Source organism: Balaenoptera borealis (assembly GCF_965194805.1).
Source record: "Balaenoptera borealis genome assembly, chromosome: 14".
Classification (NCBI taxonomy): domain Eukaryota; kingdom Metazoa; phylum Chordata; class Mammalia; order Artiodactyla; family Balaenopteridae; genus Balaenoptera; species Balaenoptera borealis.
In genome coordinates this window covers 76191411-76206415 of record NC_138875.1, presented here as the reverse complement: position 1 = coordinate 76206415, position 15005 = coordinate 76191411, and the positions used below count along the sequence as shown (strand labels likewise).

General features: G+C 44.4%; 1 protein-coding gene across 7 annotated transcripts in view; it reads right to left on the bottom strand.

Moving 5' to 3' along the window:
* PTPN11 (protein tyrosine phosphatase non-receptor type 11) overlaps nucleotides 1–15005 on the bottom strand; it is a 75758-nt gene that overhangs the window by 15037 nt on the left and 45716 nt on the right. For 3 of the 7 annotated variants that reach the window (XM_082353684.1, XM_082353689.1, XM_082353683.1), the window contains exons 7-14: nucleotides 14906–15002; nucleotides 12905–12982; nucleotides 12076–12155; nucleotides 11791–11949; nucleotides 7410–7541; nucleotides 3151–3317; nucleotides 2171–2238; nucleotides 1519–1670 (exon numbers count right to left, since the gene is read on the bottom strand). In XM_082353684.1, coding sequence (XP_082209810.1) covers nucleotides 1519–1670; nucleotides 2171–2238; nucleotides 3151–3317; nucleotides 7410–7541; nucleotides 11791–11949; nucleotides 12076–12155; nucleotides 12905–12982; nucleotides 14906–15002 — 933 coding nt within the window. The remainder of the gene's footprint in view (nucleotides 1–1518; nucleotides 1671–2170; nucleotides 2239–3150; nucleotides 3318–7409; nucleotides 7542–11790; nucleotides 11950–12075; nucleotides 12156–12904; nucleotides 12983–14905; nucleotides 15003–15005) is intronic. The other 4 variants (XM_082353688.1, XM_082353687.1, XM_082353685.1 and 1 more) reach the window with 3 other exon arrangements.

The following is a 15005-nucleotide window of genomic DNA, read 5'->3' as shown; positions in this document are numbered from 1 at the left end:
AAAAAAGTATTGGCTGAGTGGATGAATGCATGCATGCATTCTAGTACTCTTGGGATGGGATTACCAGGGACATTCAGTTTCTATAGTCTACATTCTGTAGACTATATTCTGTCTACATTCTACCTCTCCTACCCCTCACCTCCAATAAAAGAGCAGCAACAAAGGTTTTTTTTTTTTTTTTTAAGTAGTTCCTAAATCCAAATTACAACTTCAAATTCAGGGTCAGAGGGACCACATATGGTAATGGGAAGATCTGAAGTGCCAGAAAAGCTGGGAGGGAAAGTCCCTAAATTCTCCAAAACAAGAAGAAAAACCAAAGCTTCTGAGTGAAATAGAGAGCTTTCCCCCCAGCTTTTCTGAACAAGACTACATTATGTTCTTCAAGATATTCCCGAATAACTTCCCATTTGTACCAACTGTACTATACTCTCTTGTATTTATTAGGAGTCCTTCTCTTTGGGCAACTTTATGCTTTAAGTATTCCTGGCCCAAATTAATATAACTGGAAGACAAATATAAAATAGCCTACAGTAACCATCTAAACAGTTCATAGCACTTAAAATCACACAAAGTCAGACTTAAAGCAGTAAAGTTCAAAACCAGTAGCTTGTTAACTATTTGACGGTACCTTTCTATACACACACTGCTTCTGAAGATGTTTTTGTACAAGGAAACAATCTAGTGAGTATTTCTTTGTGGACTGAGAACCTACTAAACTAACTAACTAACTTTGGCTAACCACGCTTTGGTAACGCGGCTGCTATGCTGCTAGGCTAGAAATCTTTCAATCAGGTGGCAGGTCCAATTTTGAGAAGCTGAGTTTTCTGGAAGGTAATAAACAGGGTAAAGCAGGCAAATACTGTTGGTGTTTAGACACTATGCAGTCTGCAGCACAGCGACGGGGCTGGGGCTGGGGATGGGGATGGGGCTGGGGCTGGGGCTGGGGCTGGGGAGGGAGATAAGCCTACGCTCCCAAAAGAGCAGCCTCCTCAATCCTCTTTAACTCAGCTTTGTGTCTGTTACGAAGAGCTTCCAATGGAAAGGCACCAATGCCACATTGTTCTTCATTATGCATGGCTTATTAAAATTGAAATTTTACTGTTTCCAACTCGACCAAATTGGTGGTTCAAACCCCCATGTGCTATTAAGAGTGAGGCGTTCATTTAAGAGATGGAATCAGGATGAATATCGCCTGGACCAAAAGTGGAACAGGCTGGAAACTTTGCGTTCTAAGCTTGCCACGTGAGCCTGGGAAAATCCCAATTTTTCTGTGGCTGTTTCCCCAATCTGTCAGGCCTGGTGCCCCTTCCTGAGCTACTCCATACTGAAAAATCAGAGCTGTGAAGTAGGGAATAATTCGTTTCCAGAGAGGCCCTTCCTGGTTGGGAACTTGTTTCTCCCTTTCAAAGAAAGACAGTTATCTATCAGAGCCTGTCCTTTTGCATGGAAGGAGAGTATAACCAAGCTGCGCAGAAAAAACCACTGAAAATACACACGCCAGCCTTCTAGGCTTGGTACCTGCTCTTCTTCAATCCTGCGCTGTAGTGTTTCAATATAATGCTGGACGGCCATATAGATGAATCGGTACTGTGCTTCTGTCTGGACCATCCCTGACCTCTGAGACCGCACCATCTGAATGGTTTTGGGAACGTCAATGTCACAGTCGACACCTACAAAGCAAACACCATGGAGTATCAGGATAAACTGCAGAGACAATGTGAAGTGGTTTAATGCACAACTGTTAGCAGACTCAGAGATAAAGCAAATTTAGTCTTTAATGTTCTAACCGAACATGTTCCAAGGGCTACAGCACTGGCCTTCTGACCAATACCAAGGATCCTAGAAATTTACAGGGTAAAGGGTCAGCAGTGAGGGGTCCCTCACGTTCCAACAGCACCGTCCCATACCATCAGCAAGGATTAGGCAGCTGCATGTTCAACAAAAGACCAGAGCAGTGGCACCCACAGCTCCTAGGCTTTGTTTTATGCCAAAAGCTCAAACAGCATCACTTCTGTTCTCTGGCAAACATACTGAAAGCTGAAGTCTCCGGCCTAGATTTTTGTGAAAATATTTTAACATTCAATTCTCTTCTACAGGCTATTTTCACTAGCACTTTCCTTCCATAAACTGAAAACAGGAACCGTAGCTTCTTGTCCTCCAGATGACCTACCTTTCTCTCTGATGATGTCAATAAGAATATCAATCACAATGAACGTCCCTGTTCGGCCAATTCCAGCACTGTGGGCAGAAGGATGAAGAGCGAGGACAACTGAGTCATTCATGAGGGTTTTATAACCAAAACCAAGCTATTAATATTAACAGAAACAATGTCTGCTCTTGGGAGTGTTTATAAGATTGTCTATTTATATTTGCAAATATATTAGCAAAGAGCACAGGGCTTTGGACTCAGTCCATCCTACACTTGGAGCCCAGCTTCTCCAGCACAATGTGCCTGAGGCAACTCCCTTAACCTCTCTGACCCTCAGTTTCTTCATCTATGAAATGGGTTGTTGTGAGGATCAAATATGAGTAACAGATGAAAAGCACTGAGCTCAGATGCTGGTACAGAGCAAGTGCTCAATAAAAGGGAGCTTTTAAAGAACTGAATAAATAACGTTTCACACACATCTACTTGCATATGAAAGAGATTTCGGAAACCAGACTTTCCCCAGTATAATCATGAAACCTAAGCTTGGGTACCAGCAGCCTGTGAACTCTGGTACAGAGGCCATGGGCCTGGCTTCTAGAAGCCTGGATGGGGAGCGGTCCGAATCTTCTGAAGCAAACAAGTATATTGTCAGGGGAAAAAGTATACCTTATTTCCGTGGAAAAAGAGAACAGAAGCACAATCAAAGAGATGAATCCTAAATTACTATATTAACAAAGAAAACCAAGCAAACATTACCAGACTAAGGGCTCCTTGAGAATAAGGACTGTGTTTACCACCCTCTGCCCCACCACCCCCAGGTACACGATGGTCCCGTAGGATCTAGAAGAAATGTACTTTGGGTCAAAGTGGTCCCTTAATGCCTCAAACAGAGATTAAATTTTTCCCTCAGTTAAAGAGCTGGGGATGGGCAGGTAAAAACAAGCCCCCTGGGCGTCAGGACACGGGACAGGCAGCGTCCTAGAGGTGGAAGGGTTGGTCACCTGCAGTGAACCACCACAGGCCCCGCGTCCATGATGCTCTCCTGCTTATGGTGGACCTCCTCCAGGAAGTCCAGCACGCCCCCGGGGTCACTGGGCACTCCGTGGTCCGGCCAGGTCCGAAAGTGGTATTGCCAGACCGTTCTCTCCGTATTCCCCTGGAGTAGAGCCAAGAAAAACCAGAAAAGAATTAAATAAATCAAGGGGTTGAGGAATCGTCTGGTCCCCATCTTTCCCAGATCCTACGTGAGCCAGGGGACCGGGCCCGCACAGAGCCTCCTCACACACTGTTTACAGGTCCCCTTCACGAGTTTCCCAGATCTCTCCTCCTTTTGGGTCTGGCTGAGCAATCCTGGAGGCAACCCTTGGCCTCTGTCATAAGAACCAAGATGTCTCGTACGGCTATTTGTTCTTCAGGAAACTACAGCCTGAACCAGTCTCTGAATCCTCAGCCAGGGGCAGACGAGGTCCCTGATCCTCTTCATCCAAGTGCAGCTCTACCTGGGAGGCAACTGAGGCCTCTGGGACTCAGGGCTCTCCTCCCACCGGATGAGAAAACGGGTATTCCCTCAAGCACTTGTTCCTCTTTGTCTTTTTGTACCTGGCCCTCCTCCCCTCCCCCAACACACACTTTTATTATAATATATTTAAACCTCTGTTTGGTGCAAAGCAGATAAGAAGATAGGCTTTGCAATCAGATGGGTGGATTTAGGCCCAAATCTCAGGATTCACACTCACTGCGGCCCCTGGGCATCTCTAAGCCTCAACTTCTTCATTTGCCGGTGGAGATAAGAATCTCTCAGTCACGACACCATCGTGAGGAATAAACAACCTCAATTAAACACACAGCCACTGCGCAGCAGACAGTTAAGAGACTCAGCACACCAGTGCTCTTCTGAGGACTGACATTAATAAAGGTCAACAAGGGTACCAAGACCACAAAAAACCAAAACGCATCGTGTTCTGGGTCTACCCAGATTGGATCACTGTAACAGCACTATTCGTCACTACATCTTCTTCCTACATATCTGGAGACAATCCAAGCTAAGTAACATTTTTAAAGGGGATTTAAAAAAAGAGAGAAAGAGTAACTAGACCAGTGTCCACCACCAGTAACCTTCAGAACATCCAGGGAATCTGAACCACAATCAAGATCCTTTCTTGAATTATGTGCATTTAATCTGCTGAGTCAGAAAAAGATTTTTCTGTATGTTACCAGTGAGCTAAAAATCAGGGGGCTACCAGGGTCACAGAAAGGACAGGGAACGAGAGAGATCCAGCACCCGGAGCACCCTTGCTCCTCCTCCTTCGTAAATGGCCACTGAGGTCTCTGCTCCCACCCCTCCTTCCCAGGCAATTAGGAGGCTTAAATGAGATCATGTGATAGCACTTTAGAAAACATGGAACGAGCTCTACAAAAAAGCAGATAATCTGTGACCAGCAATTCCGGAGAAATGATCGGTCCCACGTCAGCACCTGCATCCGAGGGTGCAAAACACAAACCCTAACGCCAACATTTCCCGTACCTGCTCCTCCCAAATCTCCGATAACGAGAAGATGGATGGTTTATCACTAAAACTGAAGAAAAATCCACCTGCTACTGAGAAACACTTGATGATGAGAAGATGGGTAGTTTATCACTAAACCTGAAGAAAAACCTATCTGGAATCTTTGTCTGATGTCCTCTAAATCTCTGTCTCATTTCCGCTTGACGACTCCTCTCTCAGTCTCTGCAATCGATTGAACCTCCACCCTCTCCCCACAACTGCACCCCTGCTGACATCAGAAGGTTGACATCCCACCCTGGACCACAACTGCCGAGGCTTCCAGCTCACTTCAGTCCCCCGACCACCTCCTGGAACTCACCAGACCACTGAGCCCCTCCTCCACCCTCCGCCTGCCTCCTCCCGCCCTCGCTGGCGGCGTGCCCAGCTCAGATTCCACGCAATCTCCTGACAGCCACTCTCCATCACAGACGTCCACTCCCTCCACCCTCTCTCCATCCACTGCACACACAAACACACACACCCCGCCCCGCCCCAGCGAAGCCCCAAGCCTGGACGAACCAAACCACCCACTTTCCCTGTTTTGTACCCAAAGAACAGAGCGTCCTTGGAGAAAACTCACACCAGGTGACTGGTATCACTGAATGTTCATCTTCACCACCTCAATGGGCACTCAGCACTGCCCAGAAATTTACTGGATTTCTTGCCTTGCTACACAATGACTATTTCATCCTTTCCTCACTTTCCTCAAACATTTCGCCTCTTCTTATTCCCTTTGAATGTCAAAGGATGGCCTTGCCTCAGGTCTGATAGAGAACTTAGAGCAAATCCCTGTCAGCTCCCCTCCCTGTATCTGTGGCCACTTTCTCCTCTTTCCCTCCTGTGGCCAAGAAGTACTATCCCCATCGATCAAAACCAACCCCTCCACGATGCTCTAGATCCCATCCGCCTCCTCGTCCAGCCTCCACCCTTGCCTCCCTGGCATCCTCGCCTTGACGTCTGAAAGGCGTCTCAAACTTTACATGTCCAGCAGGTTGCGCTTCCTCCTCCCTCCCTCCTCACATCTGCTGCAGCCCTCGCCCCTCATTCACGCCATCATCAAATTCCTTCACATTTACATCCACAATTATCTCCAGTCGGTCCCCTTCTTTCCATTGCCCCTACCATCTTTTACCCAAACGATTCAAGCCCTACCATCCTGTACATCTTCCAGCTTTTCAGACCTCTGCCACAGTGCCACCGTCCACTCAGACTCAAAACCTCACGATGTCTGATTCCTCCTCCTCCTCCAATAGCCAAACTATCCCTACACACCCTGCAGACTTCACCCCCCCCAAGGGGTCTGTCACATCCCTCGTGTCTCTATTCTAGAGTTTATTCTGGCATTTTATATCATATTCATTTCCAAAGGAAGGAAAAAGAAGCAAAACGTGGAGAGAGGCCATCAGACCTAGACCTCTGCAGAGCCCTCCTGGTTACAGGCGTCCTGGCCACTGGAGTCACCCCATCCCACTCCTCCCTCGGGGGGCTGTAGGACACCTTCCAGGCACCTGTCTCCACACATGTGTCCATTTGGCATAAGAACCGTCACGGGTCCTACACCAGCCAATGAATAAAATTTACATTTCTTTTTTTTTTTTTTGGCCATGCCTGCGGCATGTGGGATCTTAGTTCCCCAACCAGGGATCGAACCCAGGCCCTCTACAATGGAAGCACAGGGTCCTAACCACTGGACCAAAAGGGAAGTCCCTAAAATTTACATTTCTTCATATGAGAGTTAAGGCTCTTCCCAAATTGGTCCCAACCTCTCTCAACCCAAGTTTACTCCCTCAATTCCCCACTTGCCTTCATTCCCTGTAAACCCCACTTCCTTGACGGTGGCACTTCAGAACCCTGGCTGACAACGACACTTCATCTGGGAGGCCCTCCCTCCACCATCTTCTCTCACAGAGACCCCGCCCTAAAGGCCCACCCTCTTCTGAGACGGTCTCCCTGATGCCCCAGCCGAAAGGAAGCCCAGCCTCAGCAGAACCCCAGCACCTTAGACGGGTGTGACAGCCGGTGTCTGCTCGACAGCACAGGACTTTGTATACGTGGCTTCTCTCGGCTACACGACTGCAATTCCCTGAGGACAAAGGCTATTTCGCTTACCTTTCTGTCCCCAGAGGACCTTGAGAAAGTAAGCCCCTCTCACCATGAAATTAAAATGAATCCAAATCTTGTTGGATTCCAAGTTAGTCACCCCAGGGACAAACCTGAACTACAAGCAAGTAAAAGCTGATGCCATGGAATCTGGTCACTAAATAGGCCCCAGGGCCTTTGCACCGGCTGCTCCCTCTGCTTAGAACACTCCCCTCCTGACCCCCGGATGCTGCTCCACCTTCAGGTCTCAGCTTGCGTGGCACCCCATCAGACAGGCCCTCCCTCTTTACTTCATCTCGGGTACCCAGTCACTCTCTAACACGCCATCCTGTGGCTTTCACAGCTGGAGCACAGTCGGAAAGCTTCGTTGGTTATTTACTCCTTAACCTTCCACCTCCCCAGGCTCTGTGGGGGCAGGGACTGTGCCGGTCTGGTTTGCGATGTATCAGTAGTACCTTGACGGTGCCTGGCACGTAGAAGGCGCCTGATAGATGGATGTTATTCAGTGCGTGAATGAAGGCCTGAAGGTATGCAGACAGGAGTAACCGCACAACCCTGGATTAGTGTACACCACGCGCAGTTACCGAAGTCTCTAAAGTACGACAATATACTTACTTGTCCAACCTTCGAAAGTTTAAGTTCTCTTAACGTATAGTCATGAGCAGCACTTTCTTTGACGTTCCGAACGCGCATGACCCCGTATTCTTTTAGCGCATACTCATCAGGCCAGTATTTGACACATTTACTCTGGAAGGGATCAGAGAAAAGACAGTTAATCTCTGTGAAGTCTGACATGAAAGCCGAAACCAAAAGAAAACCAACGTTCAAGTCTTCCTTGATGATCACTAACATGGAATATGGCCTGTCTGGTATCTAACTGTTGGGTTGTGAAAGAAGGAAAGAAGAATTCAAAAAGAAAAGCAGGTGTGTGGAGAACCAGGGAGAAGTGGGAAGAGAAAGCCGCTGCTGCAAAATTGTCTAATTTAAGCCACAGGTCCAAGGAGAGTCAGTGTTTGTTTATTTCTCTCTAAGGAACCAAAGAGGCAGAAAGAAGGGGACTACCCTGTGTGAAGGTGCTGTCTAGCATGCGCTCAGTCCTGAATTCCGGAGATCTGCCAGTCACTCTGCAGGGAAGGCAAGCAGGGGCTCTGGAGGTGGATGGGCTGCCCAATGAGCCAGACTGTCTGGTTCATTTCCGTGCCGGTGTAGGAGGTCTCCCCGCCTTACCTAACCCAAGTGTGAATAACTCCAGCACAGAAAGGCAGCTGATGGGGTTTTGAACCAGCTGCTTTTTCTATATCCAGATCCATCTGATACCTGCTACACACGTCACCTTCGCTTAACTGGGTGCCTGGGAACGCCAAGTCTGCAATAGCTGCTGGCTTCAGAGCAGGCAGATTGGAGAATATGGCACCAAGGGAATCATTCTGGCTGCCAAAGAGGAAGATATTTTGCTCAATGAGAGATGAGTCTGCCCATATTTGGTGATGTGTCCTGGGCGGAGAATGCCTTTGTGTCTTGTTTTTTCCTGGGAGCAGTCACCCACACCACTCACTTTCAACAACAACCAAGACACGAATATCACAAGAGAAATCTACCTTGTACATTAGGAAGACAGAGAAATTCACTGTTATAAAACAAGAAATCAAAAAAAACAAAAAACAAAAAACAAAAAAAACAAGAAATCAGAGAGCAGCTGCAGACATCCCCAAAGTCAATGACTGAGGGAAAGAAAAAAAACATGGCAGGAGGAAAGGTCAACAGAAGAATTAATGGACAGTGTTTACTTTTCTGCTTGGCATGGCTTATGTGGTCTTTTATGTATTATTCTGAATTCAGCTTTCCCTCCACGATTCTGTAGATCCAAAAACCTCTTTGACAGATTTGACACAATTTTTATTATCCCCAAATAAACACTTTGACTATTAAATGTATGCAATGCTGTCACTCTCCAATCAATTCTGAGGACTGCTGGTCGCTCAAAAGAAGACAAATTAAATCACAACTCCTAACATTGTAGCTGACTCTGCATATCTGCAATCTACTGTGCCCTCCTCCCAGTTTCCCAAACTCTGATGTAAACCTTGGCAAACAAATTCTAAAATGTGAGTGCTAATACTTTAGCTCTTAAATTAAAGCCCAGGAGTCAAAGGGAATTCAGAGTCTGGTTTTTCTTCTGTGCACTGGAGGGGATAACAAGCGAACAAGTTACCAGAAACGCTCGCAAGGAGACTGAAAGCCCATCATGTCCTCCTCTCCAGCAGCAGAGTACAGAGGAAGAATGAGAAAACAGACAAAGGCCGGGAGAAGGAGGTAAGGAGAGGGGGGCAGAGTGACTTGGCCCAACATCTGTCTATTCTAGGAGTTTCTGGCAGCTCTTCTGAGAGGGACCAATCCTGATCCCTCTGAAGTGACCCGAGAACCCTCTCTTCACAGCTCCCAAGTCCTCTGAGAACAGGCGGCCTCCTACAACTGCAATCAGGCAACAGGCAGGACGGAGGGCTCAGTTTTCCTTTCCATACTTAGAGCAGGTGACACTCACCTGAAGCAGAAACTATGAAGACATTTTAACTTGTCCGTTAATTCAAGAACATCTACTGTTACTGCAGGCAGCTGCTAGCAGAAGCCTTTGTTTCACAATGACCAGACCTGGCCTCAAAGGTATTCAGAAGTGTAACAACTAGCAGTACAACAACGAAAATCTTACAAAATCACACTGCCCTTCACAACTGGTATGAAAATTACGTTAGAAGGGCTAAAATCCAAAATCACCCATCTGTCTTTTTATAGGGTATGACTGCTACATTCCATGCAACTTTTACATAAACCAGTTAAAGTATATCTAAAAAAAAGAACTTTGACTAGAACACAAACAAAAACAGAGAACCTTTCCATATTAAAAAATCCACAATGGATGGGTTCACTTTGGGATAACACATACAGCTGTCACTCAGTGAGATTTGTCTGCTTCTCTATAGGTGTGGGATGTTATAATTTTTAAAAACCTGAAGTGTCATGAAGAGTGCAGGGAGATGGGTACTAGGCATATGCTGCTTGGGGGGAGTGTACACTGGGACAACCACTCTAGAGGGTAGTTGGCAGAATTTATTAAAATTTGCAATATGCAAAAGCAAAAACAATAAATAAACAAGAAAAAATAAACAAAAAAATTTCAAAAACAGAAAAAAGATAGGAGAAAAAAAGAAAAATAAAATTAAAAAAATTTTTTTTAAAATTTATGACATGCATATCCCCTATGACCTAGCAATTCTTCTTGACATCTAACCTAGAGAAACACTTGCCACATACAAAAGCAAGAACAAGATTGTTCACTTCAGCACTGTTTATAAGAGCAAAAACTGAAACATTTAAATGCCGAATATGACGGTTAAACAAATGGTGGTACATCCATACCATGGAATACCATGCGATTACTAAAAAGAATGAGATAGGCCAATATGTACTAACAGAAGAAGTTAGAACATATATTTACTGGGGGGAAAAAAAACCAAGATACACAATAAAGTTACTGTATGACAGCACTTTTTCATACAGTACTTGTCAGAAAATAGCACTATATACTTCTATAGGTGCATGTATGTATGTAAATACATGTACATGTGCAAATGTAGGTATATAATGCCTATTATACACATGCATATGCAAATGCCAAGAAGACAGTGTCGAAGAATACACATCAAACTGATAAGAGGGTTTATGTTGGAGGAGGGAACAACTGGGTGGACGAGGGATGGTGACAAAGGTAATTTTAATTGTAAGGAGTTTGAATGTTTATCTGAATATATTGTCTGGATAGTTCAAATTAATTTTTTAAATGCTTAGAAGTCCTGAGTATAGTTCACATGACAAGTGAAATCAATGTTTATTGATTAGTCCTCTAATCCCCTGAAGGTACCAGACAGGCCTTCTTACACTCCCTTTATGACCTCTGCTTCCGGACACAATGGGGTAACAGAGACTGGATTTACTCTCCTACCTTAAACCACTAAAATGGAAAAATGAAATGACATATATAATAGGATTAGTAACAAGGACATTTAAAAAGTTATTATAAATATATTTCATATGTTCAAAAGGTACAGTAAATGATGGACATGTTAAGAAGAGAGACATAGAATATATTAAAAAGACTCAAAACCTAAATGAAAAGGACAATGTCTACTGTGAAAATTACACTGGATAGGATGAACAGCAGGCTCTACACTGCAGAAGAAAAGATTAACTGAAACACATAGCGCAAAAGAAACTTATCTAACTCATCCCAGACACAGAGGGAAAAAAGTGAACTGAAAAAAAATGAAGAAAGTCTCGGGACAACTTCAAACAGCCTAATATGTGTGTAATTGGTATCCCAGGACAGGGTGGGTTGGCAGTTCATATGTGAAGAAATAGTAAACATTGTTCAAATTTGAAGAAAACTATAAACCCACAGACCCAAGAAGCTCCATGAACCCTAAGAAGAAGAAACATAAAGAAAACTACACCAAAGTACGTCATAATCAAATTTCTCCTACTCCCTTTTTCCCAGAGGGTCAGAGTAAGCTTACTGTGTTTACTCAGTTTTTTTTTTTTTTAATAAATTTATTTATTTATTTATATTTTATTTTTGGTTGTGTTGGGTCTTCGTTGCTACCCACGGGCTTTCTCTAGTTGCGGTGAGCGGGGACTACTCTTCATTGCAGTGCGCAGGCTTCTCATTGTGGTGGCTTCTCTCGTTGTGGAGCACGGGCTCTAGGCGCGCGGGCTTCAGTAGTTGCAGCACATGGGCTCCACAACGCAGGCTCAGTAGTTGTGGCGCACGGGCTTAGTTGCTCTGCGGCATGTGGGATCTTCTGGGACCAGGGCTCGAACCCGTGTGCCCTGCATTGGCAGGCGGATTCTTAACCACTGCGCCACCAGGGAAGTCCCTATTCAGTTCTTAACATGTTCAACCTGACATGTCCAATACTTCAAAAAAGTAGAGTATATAGCATACCTTTCCTCTCTCCACTTCTTTTGTTGTCATGACAATCACTCGGGAGTTCTCTTGAAACACCATCCGCCAAAAGTCATTCACGGTGTTTTGCAGGCAGCCTTGTGTGGCAATGTAACTCTTTTTGGGCTTTGAGTTGTTGCACTTGGTTTCAAATTCAGGCTAGAAATTTAGGAAGAAAATACTTCAAACATTTGAAAACTGCTTTCAGGCCATGAGGAAGAATTTAAAATACAAAAACTGGCTAGCAATATACAGTCAGAAAACACCACAAGAAACAAAGTTTACCATGATAATGTTTGCATTGATGTAATCTGAAACAGGCTCATTGGGATCACCATCATGTAGGACAACCCTGGTGTGATCAACTGGAAGAAAAAGAGACCACAGTCACAAAGGTACTGAGACCTCTTCAGGACAAATCAGTTCAAATCAGTTCATCCTCAACGAGTCCAAGTTTTGTTCATTTCATGATAAAACAACATTAAAAACTAAATCCTAAACAATAATCTGAATATGATGCCTCATAATGCTTTCTTTAAGAGAATAAAGTAGCAATGTCAATTCCCTGGTTTTGATAATGTACTATGGATATATAGAATATTATCATTGCGAGAAGCTGGGTAAAGGGTACATGGGAACCCTCTACATATTTCTGTAACTTCTTGTGAGTCTAAAATTATTTCGAAACAAAAGGTATTTTTGTTTTTTTGGGTTTTTTTTAGAGGAAGAGTAAACTACAGGTAAATGACATGATGTCTGAGATTTGCTTCAAAATAATTCGGGGAGAGAAGAGAAGTGTATCAGAATATAGATGAATCAAGATTGGGCAGGAGTTGACAATTGTTGGAGCTGGGTGATAGGTACGTGTGGGTTCTTTATACTATTCTGTCTACTTTTGAATATATTTTAAACTTTCTGTAATAAAAAGGGTTTTCTTTTTAATGAATTAAATTAAATAGAATTAAATACAGTATCTAGACAACAGGATTCTGATGATAGTATCTACTGACCAAATTTTATACAAAAGTACGTTACTGGTTTTAAAAAAATCTGAGTGTTCTACCTAAGCAACACATTTTATACTGAGAAATAGTAATAAAGTTGTATGTCTTACTAGAATAATGTTCTTTTGCTTCAGACTCCCCATCTTTAAAGAATATGATGTTAATCAGAAGAAACATCTGATTGGGATCTTTAAGGGAGGAAAGGGCAATAATATTCTATTTATCAATAGATACTTCATACCACTGTTCCCTTCATCTTTTCCTACATCCCCACATCTTACTAATGAGTACCATTTAGACCTCCTGAGCAGAAATGAAAACTTAAGACATAAAGAGGGCAATGCTTCCCCAATGTCATTAGGACCATGCTGTGGCTCAAAATGATTCTCTACAAATTCCTCATTGTCTCTCCTCAGTATTAGAAACGCCTCCACTTTCTCCCATCCTCACCTGCACACATTACAAATATCTATATGGATGTGATATACATATACACTGTGTGTGCGCACCTATGTATACAGAAAGACTATGCCACACACACACACACACATGGGATGGGTTTACAGTATCTGACAAAATAGCTCTGACCTGAGGAGACATTAGAGCAGTGCTCTCCAATCTGATCATGCTCCCCAATAAACTTCAATAATAAAGTTTTTGAACACTGAAATATATATACAATTATAGATACACACAAGCCTTATTTTTTTTTTTTTTTAAAGAGCAGGTGATATACAAGCTGGCTTTTTATTTTTATTTTTTTTTTATTTATTTAAACACTATTTTATTTATTTATGGCTGTGTTGGGTCCCCGTCTCTGTGCAAGGGCCTTCTCTAGCTGTGGCAAGCGGGGGCCACTCTTCATCGCGGTGCGCGGGGCCTCTCACTATCGCGGCCTCTCCAGACGCGCAGGCTCAGTAATTGTGGCTCACGGGCCCAGTTGCTCCGCGGCATGTGGGATCCTCCCAGACCAGGGCTCGAACCCGTGTCCCCTGCATTGGCAGGCAGACTCTCAACCACTGCGCCACCAGGGAAGCCCAAGCCTTATTTTTAAATTGGGTAAAAACATTATGCACGCTCTGCCATCAGGCTGCACATCAGATTTAAAATTTTCTTTCTTTCTTTTTTTTTTTTTTTTTTTTAGATAAAGGATGTAAATCAAGAGACGTTCTAAATGTTCCTTCCCTGTCCCATAGCAGACTGTCTTACCCAGCCCACTCTGGAGACCCTGCATGAGAGCCCAGGGCTAAGAGCAGTGACTTTGGGGGCTCCAGTACCAGTTCTCCCACTCACTCCCACTTGTGACCTTGCTAAAATGGTCCCTAAAATGGGGATAATAAGAACTCCTGCTTTGTGTGCATGGGATATGGATTAAGTGAGACATGGACTCAGAGTCTGGCACAGAGACAGCACTCAGGGGAGGTGAGCTATGACAACCGTGTGCTGCCATTTCTGGGATCCTCACCCAAGGCCTACATCCTTCTGGGCCTCTTTTTCACTACAGTTCAACTCAGGCTCTACCTGGTAGCATCTGGGTGTTAAAGGAGGTACTGCTTTATGAATATCACAAGGTCTGCTTCTGAGCAAAGCATAGGCATGCACCTGAATCTCCAGTAACTCGAGCTCAAGGGATGAGGGATGTCGGAAAAGATGAAGGGAACAGTTGGAAGAACCCCCAGGAGGAGCTCGTCTGTTCCCCAGATGAGGGAACAGAGCCCCAGAGAGGAGGCATGCCGTCCCCAAGACCCAAGGGCTGGGCACTGCAAAGCAAGGACACAAGCCTGGGACCCTTGAGGCTGATGGTGAGACCCTGGGAGATGGCAAGCCTTGAGATGATCTCTCCTACGCAGACAAAATTAATTAACAGAAGGAAACAACCACACACTAAGCCTCCCAGTGGCAATTTTACTCCGTAATCAACATCACAGGAACTCAGTGAACGAGGCCATCCATCCCCAAAACAGCTGATTATTTTGGAAACTACTTACAATTAAAAGAAGCTAAGGCCTTGGATCCGCTGAGAAAGCACATGGCCCCCAGAAAAGTTACTGAGACACTGGGAATCAAAACCTCCAAGAGTGACTATTATGGAGAAATATATTGATACTTACAGGGCAGGATGTTTTTATATCTATTTTTGTTTTTATTCTCTTGCCTCTGACCCTCTTTTCGGCTGTAGAGAAGTTTGCACTCCTGTTGTTGTAGTGTCTA